General features: G+C 40.7%; 1 protein-coding gene across 4 annotated transcripts; it reads left to right on the top strand.

Moving 5' to 3' along the window:
- The first annotated feature begins 1,990 nt into the window (after positions 1-1,990).
- On the top strand, positions 1,991-24,072 carry eef1a1a (eukaryotic translation elongation factor 1 alpha 1a). Of its 4 annotated transcripts, none has more exons than XM_041187845.1 (8): positions 1,991-2,040; positions 13,295-13,476; positions 17,065-17,244; positions 17,335-17,631; positions 18,961-19,111; positions 19,780-20,036; positions 23,365-23,599; positions 23,678-24,072. In XM_041187845.1, the coding sequence occupies exons 2-8, from the start codon at positions 13,333-13,335 to the stop codon at positions 23,800-23,802; spliced, it is 1,389 nt and encodes a 462-aa protein (XP_041043779.1). In that variant the 5' UTR covers positions 1,991-2,040; positions 13,295-13,332; the 3' UTR covers positions 23,803-24,072. The 4 variants fall into 4 exon arrangements, with proteins under 4 accessions (XP_041043779.1, XP_041043780.1, XP_041043778.1 ...); XM_041187844.1 differs by lacking the exon at positions 1,991-2,040 and adding an exon at positions 12,358-12,366; XM_041187843.1 differs by lacking the exon at positions 1,991-2,040 and adding an exon at positions 12,399-12,459.
- The last annotated feature ends 1,033 nt before the right edge of the window (positions 24,073-25,105 follow it).

The raw sequence follows: 25,105 nt of genomic DNA, 5'->3' as shown, positions 1-25,105 counted from the left end.
GGGAGAGCTGTCCCACAGACTAGTCAAACACCAGCCTGACATAGTTATACCCACAAAATTGCACATTTCACTCAACATTCCAGACTCCATCACCATCCTTAGCGGTGTGCCCTTTCCCATCAGCAGGGCAGACCCACCAACAATGTTTTCTTTACATTGCATGGCCGTGCAGCAACCTGAGGGTCCCTATATAGGCAGCACACAAGTCAGCCTCTTTAATTTTTTTTTGCATGGCTGCGCATGCACAGTAATTTAAAGGTGTCGTGCATTTAAATAAATCACCCGCATATTCAAAACAAAGTGGAGGGAATGTTGCCCACCAAAACTGGTGGAACAGTGCTTTACAGTCCAGTGAAAGTGGCTCTGGGAGTCCTCAACATTGTCTTTAGATTCCATGAAGTCTCATGACTTCAGGTCAAACATGGGCAAGGAAACCTCGTGTTGTTTTCTACCAACCAACCTTACTCCATTTTCAACACCACTTGGAAGAGGCACTGAGGATAGCAAGGGCACAGAATGTACTTTGGATGGGGTACTTACCAAGAGGAGTTTGGTAGCACCAGTACTGACTGAGCTGGCTGAGTCCTGAAGGACATATCTGTCAATGCAAGGTAACAACCAACGTGACCTTGTCCTGTCCAACCTGACCTAAATGCACCTGTCCATGACAGTATTGGTAGGAGTTACCACAATCCTTTTTGAGACAAAGTTTCAAAGGCAACAAGTCTTCACACATGTGTGGCATTATTACCATGCTAAATGGGATAGATCCGGATCTGATCTAGCATCTCAAAACTGAGTATCCATTAGGCACTGAGGCCATCAGTAGCAGCAGAATTGCATTCAATCACAATTTGTAACCTCATGGCCCGAAATATTCCTCAATATCAATACCATCAAGCCAGGCAACCAACTCTGATTTAATGAGGAGAGTGGAAGACCATGCAGGAGCAGCACCCAGTGTACCTAAATATTATTGGGAAATTATCAAACGATCTGGATCACCCATTTAATCAATACGAAGTGGTTCACTTGGGAAGTAGCCTGATCCTTTGGGAAATATATTCGTGCTTTCTGAATCAGTGAATCCAAGAAAAAAACATAACTGCAAAGAGTTACTGGAGGCCAGTTAAAACTCTGCCCTTAAAGAGACTAGCCTTGTTACATGCCCCTAAAATAGACAAAGATACTATTAAAAGCCTGTACAAAAACATAATTTTCATCTTGATGGTGAGCATCTAATTTCAAAAAGGCATCACAAAAAATATGTAATATCTAAACGAATGTCAATACAAAAATATCTAGCAACCACATTGAATTATTTATCCCTTTAAAATGTTATCTACAGAACCAAATTTAAACTGTGCATTTCTAATTTTTGTAGCTGAAGATGTGAGGTTATAAAATTTGTCTTCTAACTAATCCTTTTTAATCAGTGGCAAAGTAACTTTTCTTCTGACAAAGCCTACTTGCAAGCAGATATAAATAAGACAGCTCCACTTCACCTTAATTCCCTTTCCATTGTCAATCACAACTCTGCAATTCATTCCTAGATTAACCTTTATCTGCAAAATTTTTTTTAAAATGTCGATAATGGCTTTTTAAAAACTGTTAAGATCAGTTAAATTTCACTTAATTAACCGAAATGTCAAAACTCTAGCCCAGTTTCTCAACCGATTTCCGATGAGTTTGCATCTTGAAAACAGAATCCTGATAATGTAGGCATATTTTTTAAAATTAGGTTTTTCCTTCTTCAGCCACTCTGGTTTGCTATTATTATATTATTAAATTTATAATTGGATAAGAGACTACACATTTCTGTATAGTTTAATCCTTTGTCCCTAAATAAATTAATTATGTTAAGTAAATCAAATGTGCGGTTTTATCCCTCCCACAATGGTCAATAGGAAAGACTTTCACCATCTCTGACAAGCTCCTTAAAATGCAGGTTCCAGGTTATAACTCTCATTTTCTGATCTTTTCAGCTCATACATATGCCAATCAAGCTCAGGACTGCACAGACAATTACCTAGATAAAAGGTGAGTTTGTGGGATACAGCTGTTGGTGTTGTAGAGCTGGAAGAGTTCAATCATTTTGGCAGCCCATTGAGCCACCAAACCAAATAGTAGCTTCCACCTAAGATGAAAGAACATCAACTGCTTGATCTTAGAAGTTCCATTCTACCCACAGAATACACCTGTGCATGTTAAAACCAGCTTGATAAACACATTGCCTTACTTTATGTATTTCAGTCTTTTATTCCAAAATACAGTACAAAATAAAGCAGCTTTTTCATGGTTGTAAGGCAAAAATGAAAGCAAGATTTTAAGGGAAGTGTACTGATGGGGATGGATGAAAGGCAGTCTAAAAATGAAAATAACTGGTTTATTTTAAGGATCAACTCCAGCTTTTAATTTTTTTTCACTGTTAATTAAACCCCCTTAATGTTGCCATTTCTTTAATGGCCAGTTACCGTTTTTAGTACATTTAGCACAAATATTGTGGAATCCTTCAAATTGTATGTATGTCAAATGCAAACTGCACAAGTTTTGGCCATTATTTTTGAAATATTACCTGCCATTCCTTTCAGTCAAAACTCAGGGGTTTTTGAATGATTCCAATCTGTTGCCAGATTGTTAAATTTTAAATATCGTGAGAAATGTTTTTTTCTGGGACAATCCTGAAATCAGAGGTAATAAATGCAATTTTTGTTCCAGACTATATGTGAAGATTGTAATTTCATTACTCAGTTAAAAGAAATAACTCAGATTACTCGTTTTTTTTTTATTATACATCTGTGTCTTCAACCCTAACTTAAGAACATCAAGTTGATTACAGTTGGCTAAAAATGTCCATTATTTTTCCATTGGCAACATTTCGATTGATAAAAATGATATAATGATTTCTGGCCAGTCCTACCACAACTCAGAATGGGCATTCTGTAGATGGTAACGTTCAGGAATTGATTAACTTACCCCAATGCTTTAAGATCGTCCAACAAATCTTGTATTGAGAAATTTGTAATAAATGCTGCTTCATGCAAATAAATGCCTTCTTATTAATGATCTGAGAATATTATGACCAAAAAATCCAAGAATAACTTCTGGCATTTGAATTACTTGTCCAAAGAGGATTCCAGTCCTCCTGTGAAGACCTAACTTTCACTACCAGAAAGTAAACCCAAGAAGCAAGCTATTTTATAAGTAAGCAACTTGGAAGAAGCACACCTTTTCAATATCCAAATTGTTGCATTGTCTCTTTTTGGATATGCATTTCGATATGAATGACACCAGTGCCAAAGATAATAAGTTATTGTCTTGAATCCAAACTTCTGTGGAACTATTCAATTGAACTTGTTGAACCTTTAATCAGACTGCCAGGGTTTAGTATTGGTTGTAAATCAGAGGCTGTGCCTTGAGGATGTATACTAGCTCCCCTGTTAAAGTTAGGCCAATAGTAACAATTTCTTATTGTTTCTATCATTAGTTTGTCCTTTGTTTCCAATTTCCTTCTACTCCAGAAGGCACCAACCCATTTATAGGAACATAGGACTTAGGAGCAGGAATGGGCCATTCAGCCCTCTGAGTCAGCTCCACCATTCAATAAGATCATGACTGATCTGATTGTGGTCTCAATTCTAGTTTACCGTCTGCCCCCATAACCCTTGACTCCCTTGTCTATCAAAAATCTGTCTAACTTTGCCTTGAATAAATTCAATGACCCAGCCTCCATTTCTTTCTGGGAAAGAGAGTTCCACATGTTAGAGAAAATAATTCTCCTCACCTCTGATTTAAATGGTAGGCCTCTTATTCTTGAACTATGTCCTCCAGTTCTAGGAGTGGAAATATCCACAGTATTTACACTATCAAATCCCCTCAGTATCTTGCATGTTTCAATAAGATCACCTCTCTTTCTTCTAAATTCTGATGGGTATAGGCCCAACCTGTTCAACCTTTCTTCACAAATCCCTCATCCCAGGAATGAGTCGTGTGAACCTTCTCTGAACTGTATCTAACATAAATATATCTTTTTTCAAATGAGGAGACCAAAACTATACACAATATTCCAGATGTGGTCTCGCCAAGGTCCTGTACAACTGCAACAAAACTTCCCTACTTTTATATTTCATTCCTGTGCCGACTTTCCATTTTCCTTCCTAATCACTCGCTGTACCTGCATACTAACTTTTTGTGATTCAGGTACCACAATACCCAGATCCCTCTGTATCACTGAGTTCTGCATTCTCACTCCATTTAAATAATATTCTGCTTTTCTATTCTTCCTGCCAAAGTGGACAAGTTCGTATTTTCCCACGTTATATTCTATTCGCCAATTTTTTGCCCATTCACTTAACCGGTCAATATCCTTTTGCAGTGACTTTACCTCCTCTTATATAACTTACTTATCTTGATGTCATCGGCAAATTTAGCTACCATACATTCGGTCCCTTCATCCAAATCATTGATGTAGATTGTAAACAGTTGAGGCCCCAGCACTGATTCCTGTAGCACTCCACTTGTTACAGCTTGCCAACATAATGCATTTACAGCACCAGATGTCAATTTTTAAGCAGAAAGGAATCTTGCTAATTTTTCCCTCCTAATCCATTATGCCACCTGCCCATGATCAGTTAACTCAGCACAGATCAGGAATCAAAAATAATCTGTACGAGCCACCTTCTCACTGGAAAAGCCTGCAGAGTCATTGGGCTGGGTGGGGTGTGGGCGAGTTGGTGTTGAAGAGGGCCGACCTATTCCGTATTCAGAGAATGATTCATAATGAATTGTGTCTTCATTTTTAATATTAGAGACAATAACAAGCCTTTTAACCATTGTGTTACCATTAGATGTAAGTGCTATCCAACAAGAGTTGCTTCAAGTTTTTGGGTTGCTCAGACCAGAAACAACTGAGGCCATTCAATAAAGGAAAATGCACCTAATGTCGCTGCATACAATCTGGAAGATTTATTTTACATATGTCCATTGATCTTTCTTATTTTTAATCTGCTTTTATAAATACTGGATGTAATTTCTGTTGAATATGCATCCATGTAGAGTTCTACTTTTAAACTGTGCTTCCAACAGTGAAAGTTTATCACCCTTCAAAAAGATCTTCTCGACAAATTATGCATTTTCCTGCGCAAATCTGATGTGATAACTAACACTTTATCTGGCAACTGCAATGCCTGGTATGGTACTGAGCTAGAGGCCAGGAATGTTCCTGACTCAATCCCTAGTCGGTGCTGAATTTTGTCAGGGAAACAGCACCATTGGTCTCAGCCCCCATGTGCTAGGAAGTTGAAAAATTAGCCACTTCAGCTTTATGGTGGCCACTGTGGATATTGGGCGTGTACTGGATCATTTTGTGTTGTGATGCCTTCCCCAAAGTGAAATAGTCAGCCAAATTGCCTAGAGACAACACTTGGGCAATGTACCAGCTACCAGCTTCCTCAAAGCCCTACAACATGGACTGATGTCATCAGGGGAGGATGGGAAAAAACTTGGGAGAGAGAAAAGAAGCCTCTTATGTGAAAGAGTTAAATTATTTTTTTAAGTGTACTTTTAAGTGTACTTCTTTAAATCCAAAACTCTGATTAAGGTATCCTTATAGCTCCAAGTCAAGCAGAGCAGCAAGCACCTTTATAAGCTTCCACATTTGGCACTACCCCATCCAATGCCTGGTAACAAAGGGTAAGTATTTTGAAGACTGGTGGTTAGTGGGGAAAGTAGGAAAATATCACGTTGGTGCAGGAGGAGAACCTCATTTGCTATTGGTTTGAGGCACATGGTTGGAGAATAGTAGAGGAAGATTGGTCCCCATTCCCTAGCACTAACAGTCCTCACTTTTGATGAGCACAACAATGCCAAAAGAAATCAAATAAAAGCAAAATACTGTGGATGCTGGAAATCTGAAATAAAAACAGAAAGTGCTAGAAACACTTAAGTCAGACAGCATCTGTGGTAAGAGAAACAGAGTTAATGGTTCGAGTTGAATATGAAGAAGAATCATACTCTACTCAAAATTTTAACTCTGTTTCTCTCAGTTTTTACTGTTAAAAAAAATCAAAGTTAATGGTTTGAATTGTCAATACTGCTGTTTGAATAAGGAGCCATGAGGCTGAACAAATTGTGGAGTGATTAGCACTAAGACACACATTCTTGCTTTAAAAATAATCAGCCTTGTCTCCAGTAGAATGATTTTCTATTGTTAGTGTTTCCTTCAAAAACCTTTAACAGAGGTTCACAGAATCACAGAATGGTTACGGTGCAGAAGGAGACCATTCAGCCCATCATGTCTGCAGAAGCTCTCTAAATGAGCATTATGACTCAGTGCCATTCTCCTGCCTTTTCCCCGTAATCCTTGCATGTTGTTTCTGTTCAATAATCATCTAATGCCCTTTTGAATTCCTCAATTTAACCTGCCTCCACCACACTTCCAGGCAGTGCGTTCCAGACCCGAACCACTCATTGTGTAAAAAAGCTTTTTCTCACATCACATTTGCTTCTTTTGCAAACCACTTTAAATCTGTGCTGTCTCGCTCTTGATCCTTTTATGAATGAGAACAGTTTCTCTCTAGCTACTCTATCCAGCCCCCTCATGATTTTGAACACCTCTATCAAATCTCCTCTTAGCTTTCTCCTCTCCAAGGAGAACAGTCACGACCGCTCCAATCTATCTTCATAACTGAAGTTTCTTAAAACTGGAACCATTCTTGTCAACCTCTTCTGCACTCTCTTCAATGCATTCACATCTTTCCTACAGTGTGGTGCCCAGAACTGTACACAATACTCTAGCTGAAGTCTAAGTAGTGTCTTATATAAATTCAGCATAATCTCCCTGCTCTTGTAGTCTATGCCCCTATTAATAAAGCCCAGGATACCGTATGCTTTATTAACTGCTCTCTCCACCTGTCCTGCCACCTTCCATGATCTTTGCACATATACATCCAGGTCCCTCCGCTCCTGCACACATTTAAGTTGAGAGACTGAATCTATTGTTGAAAAAATAGCCAACTTTTTTGAACATAGGTACATATTATTTTCTAAGGTGGAACTGGGCATAATTTCAAAATTTGCTGATGACACAAAATTTGGAAATACTGTGAACTATGAGGATAGTGATAGACCTCATGGGGACATAGGCAAGCTGTTGGAATGAACAGATGTATGACAGATGAAATTTATTGAAGAGATGTGTGAAGTGATACATTTGGGTGGGAAGAATGTGGAAAAGCAAGGTAAAATAATGGATACAAGTCTAAAGGGGAAGGGATATATGTGCACAAATTGTTAAAGGTGGCAGGGGAGGTTGAGAAAGTGGTAAGTAAGGCACTGGGGATCTGGGCTTTATAAATTGAAGAATACAGTACAAAATCCAGGACGTTATGGTGAACTTTTATAAAACACTGGTTGGGCTTCAACTGGAGAATTGTGTCCAATTCAGGGCATAGCACTTTAAGAAGGATGTGAAGGCATTGGAGAGGGTGCAGAAAAGTTTTATGACAATGGTACTGGGGTCGAGAGACTTCAATTATGTAGGTAGATTGGTGAAGTTGGGGCTGTTCTCCTTAGAGAAGGGAAGGTTGAGAGGTGATATGACAGAAGAGTTCAAGATCAGGTGGGGTCTGGACAGCGTACATAGGGAGATTCTGTTCCCATTGGCAGAAGAATCAAGAACCAGATTTAAGATGACCGGTAAAAGAACTAGAGGTGACATGAGGAAAAGCTTTTTTGATACGCCAAGTGGTTAGGGTTTGGAATGCACTCCTGAGAGTTTGTTGGTGGGAGATTCAACCATGGCTTTCAATAATAATAATAGTTCAGCTACTTTTCTGAAGGGAAAAAAATTGGACAGATACAGGGAAAAGGTGGGGGAGTAGGACTAGCTGAGTTACTCTTACAGAGGGCCGACATGGACACAACAGACTGAGTGAACTCCTTTTGTGCTGTAACCATACTATGATTCTATGAAACCCTTACTTAAAAAGAGGTAAAACTTATAAAATGTAATAAAATGCACTTTATCAAATCACTCACACCAAAAAAAAAAACAAATCAAAGTCCAGTTGGTTATTCCGACTCACTTCTCCCATTTTGTTTTGTTGAAATTTTCTTTTTTTTAAAGTATGTCTAAACAGTGAAGTTCCAAAGGAACTTAGAGGTCCATGTGTGCACAACATTAAAATGTTTTGAAAAGGTGCAGAAAATGTTTAAAAACACTTATGGAACACTGGCCCTTAAATCTAGAGCAATAGGATAAAAGGGGATAAAAGTCATGCTTTAGCTTTACAAAGCCTTGGTTAAACCACAGCTGGAGTACTGTGTGTAGTTTTGGGTACCACATCTTAGAAAGGATATATTGGCCTTCGAGGAATTGCGGTGAAGATTTATTACAATGGTCTCTTGACTCCAAGAACTAAGCTAAGAGGAGAGATTAAACAAACTAGAATTTTATTCCCTGGAATTTGGAAGGTTAAAGGGGTCATTTGATCAAAGTTTTGAAGATATTAAGGGAACAAATATTTTAGATAGAGAGAAACTATTTATGTTAGTTAGGGAGTCCAGGACTGGGTGGCATAGTCTAAAAATTAGAGCCAGATCTTTCAGGAGTGAAATTACAAAACACTTCTTCACACCAAACGTGGTAGAAGTTTAGAACTCTATTCTGCATATGGAGATTGATGCTTGATCAATTGTTAATTTTAAAACTGAGATTGATAGATTTTTGTTATCCAAGGGTGTTAAGGAATATCGGCCAAAGGCAGATATATGGAGTTAAGTCTCAGATCAGTCAAGATCCGATTGAATGGTGGGCAGGCTTGAGAAGCCAAATGCTCTACTCCTGTTCCTATGTTCCTGCTGTCCAAGCTCAGTGATGTACAAGTACAACAGTCACTTTGTTGTTTGGTAGTACAGAACTTGAGTATTGCTGAAAAAAGAGACATGCTGTCTAAGCTTTCCCTCATGCGCTTATCAGGACAGATTGCAAAATTACCAACAGTAAAGGGGACAACTGCATGAGAAGAAGGTGCTGGTTGGTTGGAAACTGGACTCTGATTGGTAGTGGCATTGCCATGGAGAATGCAGCAGGGAAACAATTAACTGCCAAGCTATTGTTCAAATTCAAACAGGCAGGTCCACTCTGATTGGTCAAGGCATTACCATGGGGAATGAACCAGGGAATGGCTGTGCCCCGAGACTTTGATTAGTTGAAAAAGGTGCAATGCATGGACATGCTTCTCTTCCCGTTTACAAAGGGTAGAGCCCCGTGGCTTTGCTTCAATCAATCAGAGTCAACCTGCCTGGTTTGAATTTGAACAATAGCTTGGCGGTTAACTGTTCTCTGCATTCTCCATGGCAATGCCTCTACCAATCAGAGTCCACTTGCCAACCAATCAGCACTCTCTTCTCATGCAGCATAAATTGTTGTCCCCTTCTGTCGGCAATCTTGTGATCTGTCCTGATAAGTGCAAGATGAAAAGCTCACACAGAATGTCTCTTTTTCAGCAGTACACAATAGACACTGTTGTAACAGTTATTGTACTTGTTCCAAGGGTAACACAAAAGCTGGCATGCTTTTCTGGTTTATGAATGCAGTATTACAATAATTATATGAATGTTTATTTTTAAAAAATCATCACTTGGGCACAGCAATGCCACTGACATGCTTCATAATTGGATACTATTATCAAGTGTGTGTCTGTAATATCAGATACCTAATCTGTATTTTGGTAACCTTGAGAAATGCTGCCTTGTTCTCATGGTGTTCTCACCATTCTGAAACTGAGCCAACGAACACACTAGCTACACAGTCTGTCTCCCACTTCTTTTCCTGGAACCGTACTGTACTTGGGTAGTCAAGCTCATAATCACCCCAATTCAGAAGAACTTCAGAAATTGTCAGGTTGCCCTACTTTAACAAACGATTAAAACTACCCATCAATTTTTAAATGTCTATTTAGTTAAGACAATGCAATAACTATAAAACCAACTGCAACCAGTTTCCCTTCTTATGGTATAATATAGCTTAGAAGTTTTGGCAGTATTAATATTATCCTGCATTAATGACTGACCTCTAATGAGTTAGGCCATTTATGCCTTCAGATTTGGAAGAAAATGATTTGATTCTTTATAATTCATCTACAAAATCAAGCAAAATCATCAATTCTCAAGTCCACTTGGGCAAGGTTTCCTCACAACGGTGTAAAGTGAGATAGTTAAATTTTGAAGTGTACCCGACTGTGACTTCCCTGCAGGATGACACCAATTGGCGAGATTTTCCTGACAAGTACAGTAGTGCAAATTTTACCTGCACTTTCAACCCACCGTTACAAACTTAGCTGCTCTATTCTGTTGGTGCTAGATGATCAAGTTACTGTTTAAGCTGGAGAACAGCTAATGTGGTTCCGCTTTTTAAGAAGGGTTGTAGAGATAAGCCAGGGAACTACAGGCCAGTGAGTCTCACGTCAGTGGTAGGGAAACTATTGGAGAAAATTCTGAAGGAGAGAATCTATCTCCACTTGGAGAGGCAAGGTTTGATCAGGGATAGTCAGCATGGCTTTGTCAGAGGAGGTCATGCCTAACAAATTTGATTGAATTTTTTGAGGAGATGACCAGGTGTGTAGATCAGGGTAGTGTAACTGATGTAGCTTATATGGATTTCAGCAAAGCCTTTGACAAGGTCCTACATGGGAGCCCTATAAAGAAGGCAAATGCACATGGGATATAGCGTAATTTGATTAGGTGGATTCAAAATTAGCTTACTTGTAGGAGACAGAGGGTGATGACAAAGGATGCTTTAGTGACTAGAAGCCAGTGTCCAGTGGCGTACCACAGGGATCTGTGCTGGGTCCCCTATTATTCGTCATTTATATAAACGACATAGGTGACTATGTGGGTGGTAGGATTAGTAAGTTTGCGGGTGACACAAAGATTGGCAGGGTGATTAACAGTGAGTTTGAGTGTCTTGGGCTACAGGAAGATATAGACGGGATGGTCAAATGGGCAGATAAGTGGCAGATGGAATTTAACCCTGAAAAGTGTGAGGTGATATACTTTGGAAGGAGTAATTTGACAAGGAAGTATTCAATGAACGGCATGACATTAGGAAGTTCTGAGGAACAAAGGGACCTTGGCGTGTGTGTCCATAGTTCTCTGAAGGCGGAAGGACATGTTAGTGGGGTGGTGAAAAAGGCATATGGGACACTTGCCTTTAACAATCGAGGCATAAATTACAAAAGTAGGGAGGTCATGCTGGAGTTGTATAGAACCTTGGTGAGGCCACAGCTGGAGTACTGTGTACAGTTCTGGTCGCCACATTATAAGAAGGATGTGATTACACTGGAGGGGGTGCAGAGGAGATTCACCATGATGTTGCCTGGGATGAAACATTTAAGTTATGAAGAGAGGTTGGATAGACTTGGGTTGTTTTTGTTGGAGCAGAGAAGACTGAGGGGTGACCTGATCAAGGTGTACAAGATTATGAGGGGCATGGATAGGGTGGATAGGGAGCAGCTGTTCCCCTTAGTTGAAGGGTCAGTCACGAGGGGACACAAGTTCAAGGTGAGGGGCAGGAGGTTTAGGGGGATGTGAGGAAAAACTTTTTACCCAGAGGGTGGTGACAGTCTGGAATGCACTGCCTGGGAGGGTGGCTTGAGGCGGGTTGCCTCACATGTTTTTTGTTTTTATCCTTTAAAATGTACCTGGATGAACACTTCGCACTTCATAACATTCAAGGCTATGAGCCAAGTGCTGGTAAATGGGATTAGGTAGGTAGGTCAGGTGTTTCTCACGTGTTGGTGCAGACTCGATGGGCCGAAGGGCCTCTTCTGCACTGTGTGATTCTGTGATTTTATTGGGCAAAAAAAAGTGCTTCACACCTCCCAGAATGTAACCTTTTTTAAACTTTCTGGCTGCTTTTGCTGTTTACCTGTAGTGGGGTTATTCACGTTGTACCCACTTTAACCCAGTACCTACCCCACCATCTATTGGGGGAAATGGGGACAAGGAGCGGTATGTTACATACCTCACTACTAATTATATATAAGCAAATTTGGTTCAAAAAAAACAAGGTTTGGTTGAAATGTGGTTTGTCTTCCAAACCTTATAAATTTAATATTCTCCTTTTTTTAAAAAGGGGGCTAATTATCTGAAAGCTATGACAAATGGCAGCTTTAAATACATTTTGCTTGGTACTTCAGGGATGAGCGCAAGCCGGTGAGGGAGGGCCGGGGTCGGAGCACGAGCCGGTGGATGGGATGGGATGGGGGGGTTGCAATTGACGTCAATCGGCGGACCCCCTCCCGTACCTATTAATAGCTGTGACGCAGCCGCTTTCGGCTTGTCTCCCAAGCGCGTGTGGAGCAGGTGGGTACCGGGCGGTTCTTGTTCGACGCGTCGTTCCCCCCCCGCAAAATCACCGTTGTTAGGAGGGGGAATGGTGAAGTAGAAACGGAAACGGTAGGTGTTGGGGGAAGGAGCACGGTGGCTGGAATAGGTGCGAAGGGCTGTGGAATTGGAAGCCGCGGGCTGTTGCTGTTATACGCATCACCGACTAGGCGGTCATTCGGGGTCTGGTGGGTTGGGCTGATTCCCCGGTGAATAAGGGCTCTCCATCCCCCGGCCCTCTGTACCCAAATTGCTGGAGCTGCCGATCGCTCGGCCTCCCTCCTTGAAGCTGCCGCCCGCCCTTTTGGCATCGTTAGAATTAAAAGGAAAGAGATCGAGTGCAGCCGACAGGTGGGCGGCGGCGGTTTTATTTTGCGAATAATTCCGCGATTTTTAAAAAATAAATTGTCGGGTTGTTATTGTTTAACGAAACGAATAAAATCTGCGCCGTTTGCACCCCCACCTTCCATCTCACCCCCCACTCCCTCCCCTCCCGGCTCTGTCCGGAGAAGCGGGGAGGGAGTCCCCGGGGGCCGGAGCTCGGTGCCCGTTAGTGAGAAAATGGCCGGTGTGTCCGAACCTGGGACGTGCGGTTATTGCCAGTCAAAATGGAGGTGAGCAACATGGAGGGGGGCGTTAGAGAGGGAGAGGCAGCAGGTATCTATCGAAGTAGTAGAAATTGTCATGGAGATATTTTTAAAAAAAAGAGGGAAAGAGGTTGGAGGGGGAAGTAGGCAATAACTCAAATTGGTAGCTGGGGAGAAAATAGTCACTGTCTTTAGTAACAAGGGGATTATTAGAATAAACTCCATGTCGCCCATAAAGCGGAGAGTAGGGTTTGCATCGCGTTGATTCACTTTTCCTTTTTCTGTCGTCGACCAATTAACCTCCATCCCTGGCTCCTTAGGGCTGAATAGCACCTTGACACCATCTCTGGCAAAAGCAATGGGTAAGGAAAAGATCCACATCAACATTGTTGTGATTGGCCATGTGGATTCTGGCAAGTCCACCACCACTGGCCACTTGATCTACAAATGTGGTGGCATTGACAAGAGAACCATCGAGAAGTTTGAGAAGGAAGCTGCTGAGGTGAGAAAATGAGGAAGATCAACTTGTATGGATGCTAATGTATAGCTGGAAAGTTACCTTGATGATAAAGTCCTGATGAGCATGACAATGTTGTAAATGTCATGTAGGATACTGAACAAAACTGCATTGTAATGAAATTGTCTTTTTTTAACCCTCCCACTTCAGTTGTATTCATCACTGCAACTAGACACGAAGTTACTATTCTGTTTTTGTGGATCCGAGCTCTTGAAAAATGAGAATGAAACTACCAAAGTGAATGGTAGGCTAAATTCTGAAGAGAATCCAAGATGTTGCATCTATAGAGTCAGCAGGGTTTGCGCTTACCTATCTCTCTTTCTCCATTCATTTCTGCTAAGCTTTATTATATAGAAAACAGTTAATGTGCCACAATGTGGTACAGGGTTTTCTGGCTTTTGGGTGGAAAGAAAATAATCCTTTGAGTACATTAAAGCTTTTATCCGGTGGCCTTAAATGAGTATTTGATTGAATATGATCAAAATTAAATTTCTCTACCTGTAAAATCATAACTAGAATGAATGTATATCCAAGTTAAATTATGGTTTAGAAATGCTAGAGTGCTCAAAGGGTTAAATTGCTTATTGGTCTTGCATGGTTGGAGCACTGATCCAGGATCCCTACATCAGCATGTTATTATGGTTGTCCTGTTTGCGTTTTCTTTATCTAGAGAAGCATCTGAATAGAAAATCCTGGAGTTAATTGTACTTCAAGGGAAGGAGTTGGATTGGGTGGTTCATTGACTGACATTATAATTCTGTGCCTTTCAGATTGATTTTAGTTTTGAAATTCTATTGTAGGTAAGCAAACTTGAAAATTAGGGAAGTTGCCATATTTGAGCAGTAGGAAAATTTTTAAGCCTTTTATTGCCAACCTTTTTTCTTAAACAGTATTACCTGTGCACCCCTTGCCTTTAATGGTATAGGTAGCACCTTGAGACTGGACCCAAGACAGTGTAAATGTTTTGGACAAGTGCAGCAGTGGATGTTGTAGTGTGCCATCTACTCCCAAGGAAATAGCCTAGGTTTACAGCAGCTTTGAAAATGACACCCAGCAGTCTAAAAGAAAAAGAAACTGGCAATTTTAATTGTATTATTGTAAAGCTGTATTTGTGTTACAGGATTCACTTGTCAGCCTAAAGCTAATCTAGAATTAAGGGTTCAAAAGTATGCAGCAAATTCCTTGTGCTTTGATCATTTGGATCTTCTCTGTTTTGGTGTTCAAGCCATGGATGTTATTCACAGTATAAATTGTAAAGAATCGTAGAATGGTTACACCACAGAAGGTGGCCATTCCACCTGTCATGCCATGCTAGCTCTTGAGAACATCTTGGCTAGTCCCACTTCCCTGTTCTTTCCCTGTAGCCATACAAATATTTTCTTTTCAGGTAATTCCTTTTTTCAAAACCCCTATTGAATCTGCCTCCATCACAATCTGTGTATTCTAGATTCTAACCACTTGCTGCATAAAAAAATTTTTCCTTCATGTTGCCTCTGGTTCTTTTGCCATCAGTTCAAATAGATGTCCTCTGATTCTCAACTCCTCTACCAATGGGAATGTTGTAGATCCCTCGGATTTCAAACACTTCTATCAAATCTCCTCTAACCTTTTTCTTTGAGAATAGTCACACTTTCAATCTAACTTCATAACTGAAGTCTCATGCCTGGAACACCATTCTTGTAAATCTTTTTGCACCCCCTCTAAGTCTTCACATCCTGTCCCAAATTGCATGCTACTCCAGTTGAGGCTGAACAATACTTAGCGCTTTCACAACTTGCCCTGCCATCTTCAACAGTTCGTGCATATATACCCCCAAGCCCCTTCTGCTGCTGTGCCCCCTTTAGAATTGTATCCTTCATTTTATATCACCTTTCCTCATTCATCCTACCAAAATGTATCACTTCACTCTACCCTGCACTGAGTTTCCTCTGTCATATGTCTGCACATTCCATCAGCCTGTCTATGCCCTCTAAATTCTTATCACTACCCACAGGTCATAATACTTCCAAGTCTTGTCATCTGCAAATTCTGAAATTGTGCTGTGCACACCCAAGTCTAGCTCATTAATGTAAATTATAAATTAGTTGCCCCAACACTGACCCTGGGGACCCCACTATATAGTGTGCTCCAGTCAGAAAAAAAACCACTTTCAGGTTTCAGGTCACTCAGTCAACTTTATACACATGTTGTCACACACTTTTATTCCATATGCTTCAACTTTGCTGGTGAGCTTATTATGTGGCACTCTTATCAGATGCCTTTAGGAAGTCATTGTGCACCATATCAATTGCATAACCCTCATCAACTCTGTTACATCATCAGAAAAACTCAAATCAGCCCTTCTATTTATATGCCTATTGAAGATGTTTGGTTTCACTTTTGTTGGCTGCCAATCTATTCTTGTACTCTGTGCCTCATTTTCTTCTTTCACTTTCCCTCTTGGTTCTCATTTGTATTATCAACCTGGCATCTGTCAAAGCCCCACCCAAACATTACAAATAGCATACACAGCCTTAAACAACTCAGCTGGATTTTGCTAACTGAATATGTAGCCATTTGCAGCACTGTATATTAATTGAATGTGGAAATTAAGTCATTCAATTCAAAATGCCGTTTTAGTTTGCTTTATATCCAAATCAATTTTTGCACTCCTGAAGGAAAACCATTTCAGATTGACCAAGTGGCAAGTAAAACTGGCATTAAAGTGGAAATGCAGAGTCGCAGCTGTTTGCTCCTCTTGACTAAGAAGCTCCACTCATGCTTAAAAACAAAATTCCTTAAGACACAGTACGCCTGCTGAACTTGGTTTCTGGAGAACCTTATTCTTAAGGGCCATGCGAACAAAAACTGTAGTATTCCCATGATCCTTTAGAAAACTGATAGTTTTCTCTCAAAGGAAACTATCTCCAGTAACCCTGTCAAAAAGTCCTGGATACACAACCAATGCCCTGATGGCAGGTGGGCTGCTGACTCTACATGCAAAATCTTCAGCATGACCACTGGAATCACCAGTTACATCCTCAAAAATGTAGTTTCCATTATTTATTCCTAATTATTGTAGTAATTTATGACCACCATAACTTACTGGCTTTAACAGTTTATGCCAGTAAAAGGTGTCTTCTACCTGATATGAGAAAGAGAAAAAGGAAATAGATAATAAGCAATATGATTTCCCCCCAACAGCTAGATGTGTCATTGGAGACCTGTTAAGAGGTAAAGATACACAGGAGCAATCACATCTGCTCTTGCATTCTGCATTAGGGGAACAGGGAAGATGGGTGTCTTAGTGAGTCACCAATGCAAAAAATGCTTGGCTTTGTGGCCTGATGTTTGAGAGAAAACAACTACTTGTTGTGGCATCAGCACATGAAATATTGAGAAGTGTTGATGTAGAAGTCGTCCAATGGTTAGTGTACAGTGAATAAGATTTGATTTAAAATTTTGTCTTGAGTGTATTTTCATTTAACAGAACTCATTAGCATGCTGGAATTATGTCCCCATATAATTTCAGCATTTTCTATTTGCTTGCAGCAACTCTGATGTTACACAATTAATTGCTTTTTATTCTCATAGATGGGCAAGGGTTCCTTCAAGTATGCCTGGGTTTTGGACAAGTTGAAGGCCGAACGTGAACGTGGTATTACTATTGATATTTCTCTCTGGAAATTTGAAACCAGCAAGTATTATATTACCATTATTGATGCTCCTGGGCATAGGGATTTCATTAAGAACATGATTACTGGTACTTCTCAGGTAGGTATATGTCAAGAGTTGCCAAGGCATTAATTTGAAAATCATGGTGATACTGTAAGTGAATAAATTAATCTTAACTTTTGTTTACAGGCTGATTGTGCTGTTTTGATTGTTGCGGCTGGTGTTGGTGAATTTGAAGCTGGCATATCTAAGAATGGCCAGACTCGGGAGCATGCCCTGCTAGCCTACACTCTGGGTGTGAAGCAGCTCATTGTTGGAGTGAATAAGATGGATTCTACTGAACCCCCATATAGCCAGAAGAGATATGAAGAGATTGTCAAGGAAGTCAGTACTTATATCAAGAAAATTGGTTACAATCCGGACACTGTGGCATTTGTACCAATCTCTGGCTGGCATGGTGACAACATGCTGGAGGCTAGTGCTAACGTAAGTAACTTCAGAGGGGCTGTTGGATTTTCTGCAACTTGTTTATTAGTTTGTAGCAACCTTGTGCAATCTTACATGCTGCTAATGGTGGCTACCCTGACTTTTGACAGTGGCTGGGATTTTGTCAGGCTAATGGGGGTCTTGCCCACTGGTCAGAGAACCTGTGGCGAAACCCTGTCCATTCCATGGGGGAATCTGACAAAGTCAAATGCCCTTTGGTCGCTTGAATGACCAGAATTAGGCCTTTCCTACATTTGAGGTCTCTGGAATTGAAAGTCCCACGTGCTGAGAGTTGCTGGCTAATCAGAAGCAAACAGCTTGTCATTGTTGTCAGTGGGAAGCAGTGGCAGCTGGCAGCAGTGTGCACACCAGAGGCTCCAGATCATTATTAGACCCCAGGCCAAAGGTGGGTGACAACAGGATGGGGATCAAAGGGAAGTGGGGCTGGGGGAGTGGTTTGGAGGCAAAGGTGGGGATGTAACTTTCAGTGGCCACCCAACCTGCCTGATGCTGGTTCCCTCAATTGGGCACAGTGCCTGACTATATATGACAGCCATGGGAGTCTGCTGGCATGCCCAATTTAGGGTTGGGTGGCTTTTAGAGAGCCTGGGAAAGCTACGTAACTCTTTCAAGTACAAACCTGTTTCCATCTGTTTCAGATGAAGTTACATAGTTTGCCATTGTGAGATTTGAACTTTTGATACTCTTTTTTTTGAGTAAACCTGTTTCCATCTGTTTCAGATGAAGTTACATTTTTTTTCATAGTTTGCCATTGTGAGATTTGAACTCTTGATTTTAACTCACTCAAACACATTCATTGTTTCATAGTTTGCCATTGTGAGATTTGAACTTTTGATCTTGGGGTTACAAACCTAGTACCATAACCACTTGGCTATTTAGGCCAAGCTGGAAAGCTACGTAACTTGCATTCAATCTGAGCCACCTATAAATTGTGGTGGGCTTGGAGATAATGGGTGTCAATTAGCTCATTAAGGAGCCTAACTAGCATCCTGTCTCTGGCAGCTAGGTATCCCATATCCTTCTGCCCTTGCGATTTTAATCATTGGTTGGGGAGGTGTGGTGGGTGGATTTGCATTGCTGGGCGAGCGATGCAGGGCCTTTCCCACATGGGCCTGCCCACTGTTTTCTGCTGTGCCAGTCTGCCTTTAATCCAGCCCATTGTTAATCTGAGTTGATTGCCCTTTCCAAGTTGCCAAGCATGTACCTAAATTGGGTAATTATCTGTGGAATCTGCAGCAGTATAAACGTTCCATGGACTATGTTGCTGTTCAACGATAGGAAGAAAAAATTAAGATTTTTTTTTTGCAGATGACTTGGTTCAAAGGTTGGAAGATCAATCGTAAGGAGGGTAATGCTAATGGAGTTACTCTATTGGAGGCTCTGGACTCTATCTTGCCACCACAACGACCAACAGAAAAGCCTCTTCGCCTTCCTCTACAAGATGTCTACAAAATTGGTGGCAAGTATTGCAGTTTTATGATTTGAACATTGTCAAGTGGCTGTTCAAAGTAAAATATATTCATCAAATCTAAGTTTTTGACAGAAGTTAATGGTGAGTTTCCTCTTGTACAAAAAAATCAATCAGTGGGTGGCCAGAAATGACTATTGGATATTAAAGATCTGAATTAAAGTCGGAAGACTGCCCAGTTATTTACCTCATACACAGTGTAAGGCGTTAAGCCTAGTCAAATTTGGTTTTATCCAAATCCTGCACTCTTAATTGTTCAACTGTGAAATTCTTAATAGTAACTTGAATACAAGTTCTTAAAGGTAAGTTTCTTTGACATTTAATAAAGAATCAGCAAAGCAGTAATTATGACACTAAACTGTGACTTCCTGATAAGTCAAAATAAAATGTATACCACATTCTTGCATCCTGGTACAGTGAGGGTGTGGGGAGTGGTAGGGAATGAAGACAGCAACTTTTAGAACAAATATATGTGATTTAAATGATCATTTTACATATTTAATCACCTTAGTAGCATGGCATTCAGATCTATATTTATGGTTTGTTTCTAAGCAGTGATGCTGTTGAACTTCGATCTTGTTGGGTGCTAATCTGGATTGGCAAGCTTGAGTACCGATTTTAGAATGTAAACTGTGATTTTTCTTCTTGTTCTCTTGCAGGCATTGGCACTGTACCAGTGGGCCGTGTTGAAACTGGTATTCTGAAACCTGGAATGGTAGTAACCTTTGCACCTGTTAATGTGACAACAGAAGTAAAGTCTGTTGAGATGCATCACGAAGCCCTGACTGAAGCTATGCCTGGTGACAATGTTGGTTTCAATGTCAAAAATGTGTCTGTAAAAGATGTCCGCCGTGGCAATGTTGCTGGGGATAGCAAGAATGATCCACCAATGGAAGCTGCCAACTTCACTTCACAAGTCAGTGATTTATTAGTTTCCTATTAGTCCAGATTAATAGTGTGACTGGCTTTTGGTCCTGAAAGGAAACCTGTTTTGTAGCTTTTTGAGATTTTAAGGTTATTGTTTTGAATTGTGAAGCTGCTAAAGTTAGCAATTGTATCCATGTCACTGTCAAAATGCAACAGGCAGTTGGAATGGTGTCTTCTCTTTTTTTGGTTTTTGATATACTGACAGTAACAGCTGAGCATTAATTAGTTTTGAATCATAAAACTTAAGTGTTTTGCAATCAATTCTTCGTTTTCAATTTTGATGGTTAGAAAAATGGTGCCTTATTGTTTCTACTTATTATCAGCAGTGATTCCCAGGGGACTCATCAGCAGACACCCTTGGTGTAGCAACAGCTTTTTCAAAGAAAATATTTGAGGTGTATACCTCAGTGTTCCAACCATAGAATAAACACTCTGGTTTCATTCAACTGTCTCTGCAACCAGACATCAGCTCATTGCTGATTCCCTCCAACTTACAGCAACTTTATCAGACCTAACTTTAATGTCTTTTTTTCCTCCATGTTGTGTTTCCTCTACTCGCTGTGACTGCTTGTAAATTTGTGTTCCCATGTCTGTTTGGGTGCATGTATTTGCTGCTGCTCTGGACCTCTAAGCCCTTCACTTACCTTCTCTCCTCCCCCCCGCCCCACCCCGAACCCAACCTTTCTTTTCCTGCTCTTTATCCCTCCCTTCTATCATGCCACCTCTTTCCTTCACCCTCAAGTATTCTTATCTTCAAAAGCCCCCAATTTAACATTCTTGCTCTGTTACCCACTTCTCTGCTTTCCTTCTTCAATCTCTGGACTGAACGACTTCTCGTTTTTGGTGATTTCAACTTCAGTCTTGACTCTCTGCCCTGAATTTACTGCTGACCTTTCCTCCCTAAATCTCTCCCTCCATGTAAACTCTTCTACCCACACACATGGTCACTCCCCTGAATCTTGTGATCTCACTTGACTTCATTGCTCCTGTTGTTAACACTAAGGCAAAGCAGTCTCTGATTCCCTTGTATAGCTCTATGCCCATAGTTACCTTCCCCCTCCAACTTCTTCATTTCTTTGCCTGTCTCTGGAAAAACTTTACCACTGGTTACTTACCTCTGCACTCGAATTTCCAACTATTTGGCCTGTGGCCTACAATTCATGACTTTTCTTGGCAGCTACTGATATACTAAATCACACCTCCCAAACCACTTTTAATGCCCTTCCCACTAGAACCGTTTTTAGTGTCGGCTTTAGTCTTCCTTGTATACCTCTCATCTCTGCTCTCAATGTCACAAATTTGCATACCTTTGGCAAATTGCTGATTTAATCATCCATTGCCAGATCTGGCTGGACCACTTAAAGCATTATTAAGTGACATTGCCCATTTACTAAAACTATTCACTATTCAAAGAATATCTAGGAATGCAAAGTTAATCCCTGCTTCTCTTCGCAAACCATCTTCTTAAATCACCCTCTCCTTCAATGAGTGTGAGGAGCTTATGGACTTTTGTTGCAAGGATCAAGAACAACCAGCTAACTTACTGCTTTTCCCCCTAGGCCATCAGGGAAAACTTCCTCAATGTGTTCCTGACTGCCTTGGCCCAGAGCTTAGGCCTGAGTCTGTTCCATCCCCTGTAGTGTTTTCGACTTTTGTCCATGAGTGCCACCTCCTGCTCCCTCAGACCTATTCCAAACGAACTGCTGACCAGCTAGCTTTCCTTTTTTTATTAGCTCTCATCTTGCCTGATATTGTTGATTGCTCCCTCCTCTGAATCCCCCCCCCCCCCCCCCCCCCCAAGCCCTACTATCACCAATGTTTCCTGACTTCTGTTTGCTGTTGCAGCCAACTTGTTGCACTGCATAGTTCTTTTAAAGTGCCACACATGCACATCTTAAAGAGAACTTTGCTTGTGTGGCCTAATTTGTTCTCTGCATGGCACATTACCGATTGCTGTGCTGTGTGCAGTTTAGAAGGGACATTGGTCACCAGCTATCTACTCTACCTACCCATGACCCCTTTTGTTGCAAACTACACCATCTCCAACCCCCATTTTTCTCTCAATTTTTTTTTAAATGCATTTGTTGCTTTCCGAACCCATGTTTTCTCCAATTCCATGTTTTAATCCTTCCAGTTCTGGTCCAGCCACAGCACTGTACAAGTCACAAAAAATATTATTTGACTGTGACCATGGCAACCTGTTCTTTCAATCTGTCTGCAACCTTCAATAAAGTTGACCATGTCATCATCCTCCAGCTCCTGTACACTGTTATCCAACTGGGTGGAACTGGCCTACCTTTGTTCCATTCTTATGTCCTAACCAGAGAGTCAATGACTTCTCTCATTATCTCTTGGAGTTCCCCAAGGATCTATCCTTGGCTCCTTTCTATTTCTCAACTAAATGCTACCCCTTGATGATAGTCACACATGGAACCTAGTCTGTAGTCTATGCCAGCGACATTCAACTGTTATCACCACCTCTTTGGACCACTTATTTGTTACACTGCTTGTCTGAGCAGAAATTTTCTCCAACTAAATATTGGGAAGACTGGAGCCATTGTCTTTTGGACCCAACACAAAATCTGTTCCCTTAAACTGAGCAAGACCACTCACAATCCTGCTGTATTTGATCCCAAGATGAGCTTCTGGCCTTTATATAAGCACCAAAATCGCATACTTCCATCTCCATAATATTGCTGAACTCTGCTCCTGCCTCAGTTCATTTGCTGCTGAAACCCAGATCTGTGCTATTGTTACCTCTAGGCTTGACTCTACTGGTGCTCTCCTGGCTGATGTCCCATCTTCCACTCTTACATGTGATCATCCAAAATGCCGTCTATATCTTAATTTGCACTAAGTCCTATTCACCCCTCACCCCTATGCTTGCTGACCTATTTTGGCTCCTGGTCAGACAATACCACAATCTAAAAGTCCTCATTTGTTTTCAAATGGTTCCATGGAATTGTCCCTCCCTGTCTCAGTAACCTCCTCCAGCCCTGTGAGCCTTGAATCTCATTTTTCCAATTTTTACCCCTTCTGTGTTTGCAGTTTTAATTGCTCCATCACTGGTGACATTGCTGTCAGCTGCCTTGACCCTAAGTTCCAGAATTCCTTCTGCTCCTCTACCTCTCCTGTTAAGGTGCCCCATAACATCATTGGTGAAGCTTTTGATTATCTTCCCTATTATCTTTGTCTGTGATTCTGTTTTTATTGGTATTGCTTTAAATAGCTATATAATTGTAATTTATCTTTATTGAAAAATGTTTGTCCTGAAGTTGTATTACACAAATCTCAAAACTGGGTTTGCATTATTGCAGGTAATCATCTTGAACCACCCAGGACAGATTGCTGCTGGCTATGCTCCTGTCTTGGATTGCCATACTGCTCACATAGCTTGCAAGTTTGCTGAGTTAAAGGAGAAGATTGACCGTCGCTCTGGAAAGAAGTTAGAAGATAACCCCAAGTCCCTGAAGTCTGGCGATGCTGCCATTGTTGAAATGATTCCTGGAAAGCCCATGTGTGTTGAGAGCTTCTCTGAGTATCCACCTCTGGGTAAGTAAAAGCTCCACACCTGCTGCCCCTGCTGTCATATCAAGCTTGAAAGTAACAAAGGCTCTTTAAATATTGCAGGTCGTTTTGCAGTTCGTGACATGAGACAGACTGTGGCAGTTGGTGTCATCAAAGCTGTTGAGAGGAAGGCTACTGGTGCTGGCAAAGTCACCAAGTCTGCCCAGAAGGCTCAGAAAAGCAGATGAATTCTACATCTATCAGCTGCCACTTCAGCCTCCTCTGTTGGAAGCCCAGCTTTAGAGTGGATGATCACAGTTTACCATTTAAGCTCCATAATAAAAGACTGGTTAATCAAAATGCATCGTAAATACTTCAGAAGGAAAGGATTGTGGACCATTTCATTAGTCTACGTTGTAGCAGTTTTAAGTTATTAGTTTTTAAAGCTGTACTCTTAAATAGAAACTAATGCCTTTACCAACAATTCTGTCATAGAAATTAAAGCTGTTGAACATAAATGGAATCTGTTTTTCTCAATTTTCCTGAACTTAACTCCAGAACTTTTTACACTTCCTTCTGCAAACCTACAAGTTTACTTTGTCCTACTCCCATTCTTGTGCTTCATTCAGTTGCTTTAGCCTGTTGTCCCATTCAGCTCAATTCCATTTACATTCTTTTGTATTATCTAACATAAATCTAGCAATCCCATGTTTTGAGAAACCTAGTAGGACTGATGATTTGTCACAAGTTCTGTCTAATTTGGTGACATAATTAATCTTTTTGAATAATTTTTGTTGGTTACGTGAAAATGCACTGAATTGGCTGGTTGGAAGCCATTGGGTAAAAATCTGTTGTATTGATCTTGTGGGACCGCCTCATTTTCAAGGTTTTGTCTGTAGTTAATAATACTATGTAAGATGGGTCTTCATCTGTTTGACTTTTTACTGTGTTGTATCAAAAACAGTTAAGGATGAAACCATTCATATGGATTATGCATGCAAGATGGGGGAGCAATGAGGATGGTACAAACTTTAAAGCTATGGTGAAAGAACATGCAGGACCCAGGGATGAGCACTGCTTAATCATTCCATAAGAGCACGTTTTTTAAAAAATAATTAGACAAGAGGCTAATCCTGGTTATTATTGTAAATCATAGTAACAATTAAGATGAGCCCCCCAAAGAGATGGGTGTCCTGGCATCATTCCCAGCTATCTATTATATGGTTCATTTTAAGTCAATTACTTTAGTAGAGCTAGTATACTGCATGGTATGGTTGTCCAGTGGTTATTATACTGGAGTAGTAACCCAGAAGTCAAGTTCCATATGGTCAGATGTTCTGTACCTAGCACTAGACAAAGACCACTAACTGTTATTAGAAGTCATGTTTTATTGATTCTGTTTTGGAAGGGAAAGAACTGCCAACCACTTTGTGCATGTGACACATCCTACACCATATGATCTATTTTGCCATCAGGGTAATAATGCTGACTTGCCCCACCCACAGGCAAGTTTTTTTAAAAAGTGCTTTGTTTGCTGCTATGTTTACCAAG

The sequence above is a fragment of the Carcharodon carcharias genome, chromosome 5 (genome assembly GCF_017639515.1).
Source record: "Carcharodon carcharias isolate sCarCar2 chromosome 5, sCarCar2.pri, whole genome shotgun sequence".
In the NCBI taxonomy this organism is placed as follows: Eukaryota; Metazoa; Chordata; class Chondrichthyes; order Lamniformes; family Lamnidae; genus Carcharodon; species Carcharodon carcharias.
The sequence above is the reverse complement of the archived record's forward strand: the minus strand, read 5'-3'. Positions and strand labels throughout refer to the sequence as shown.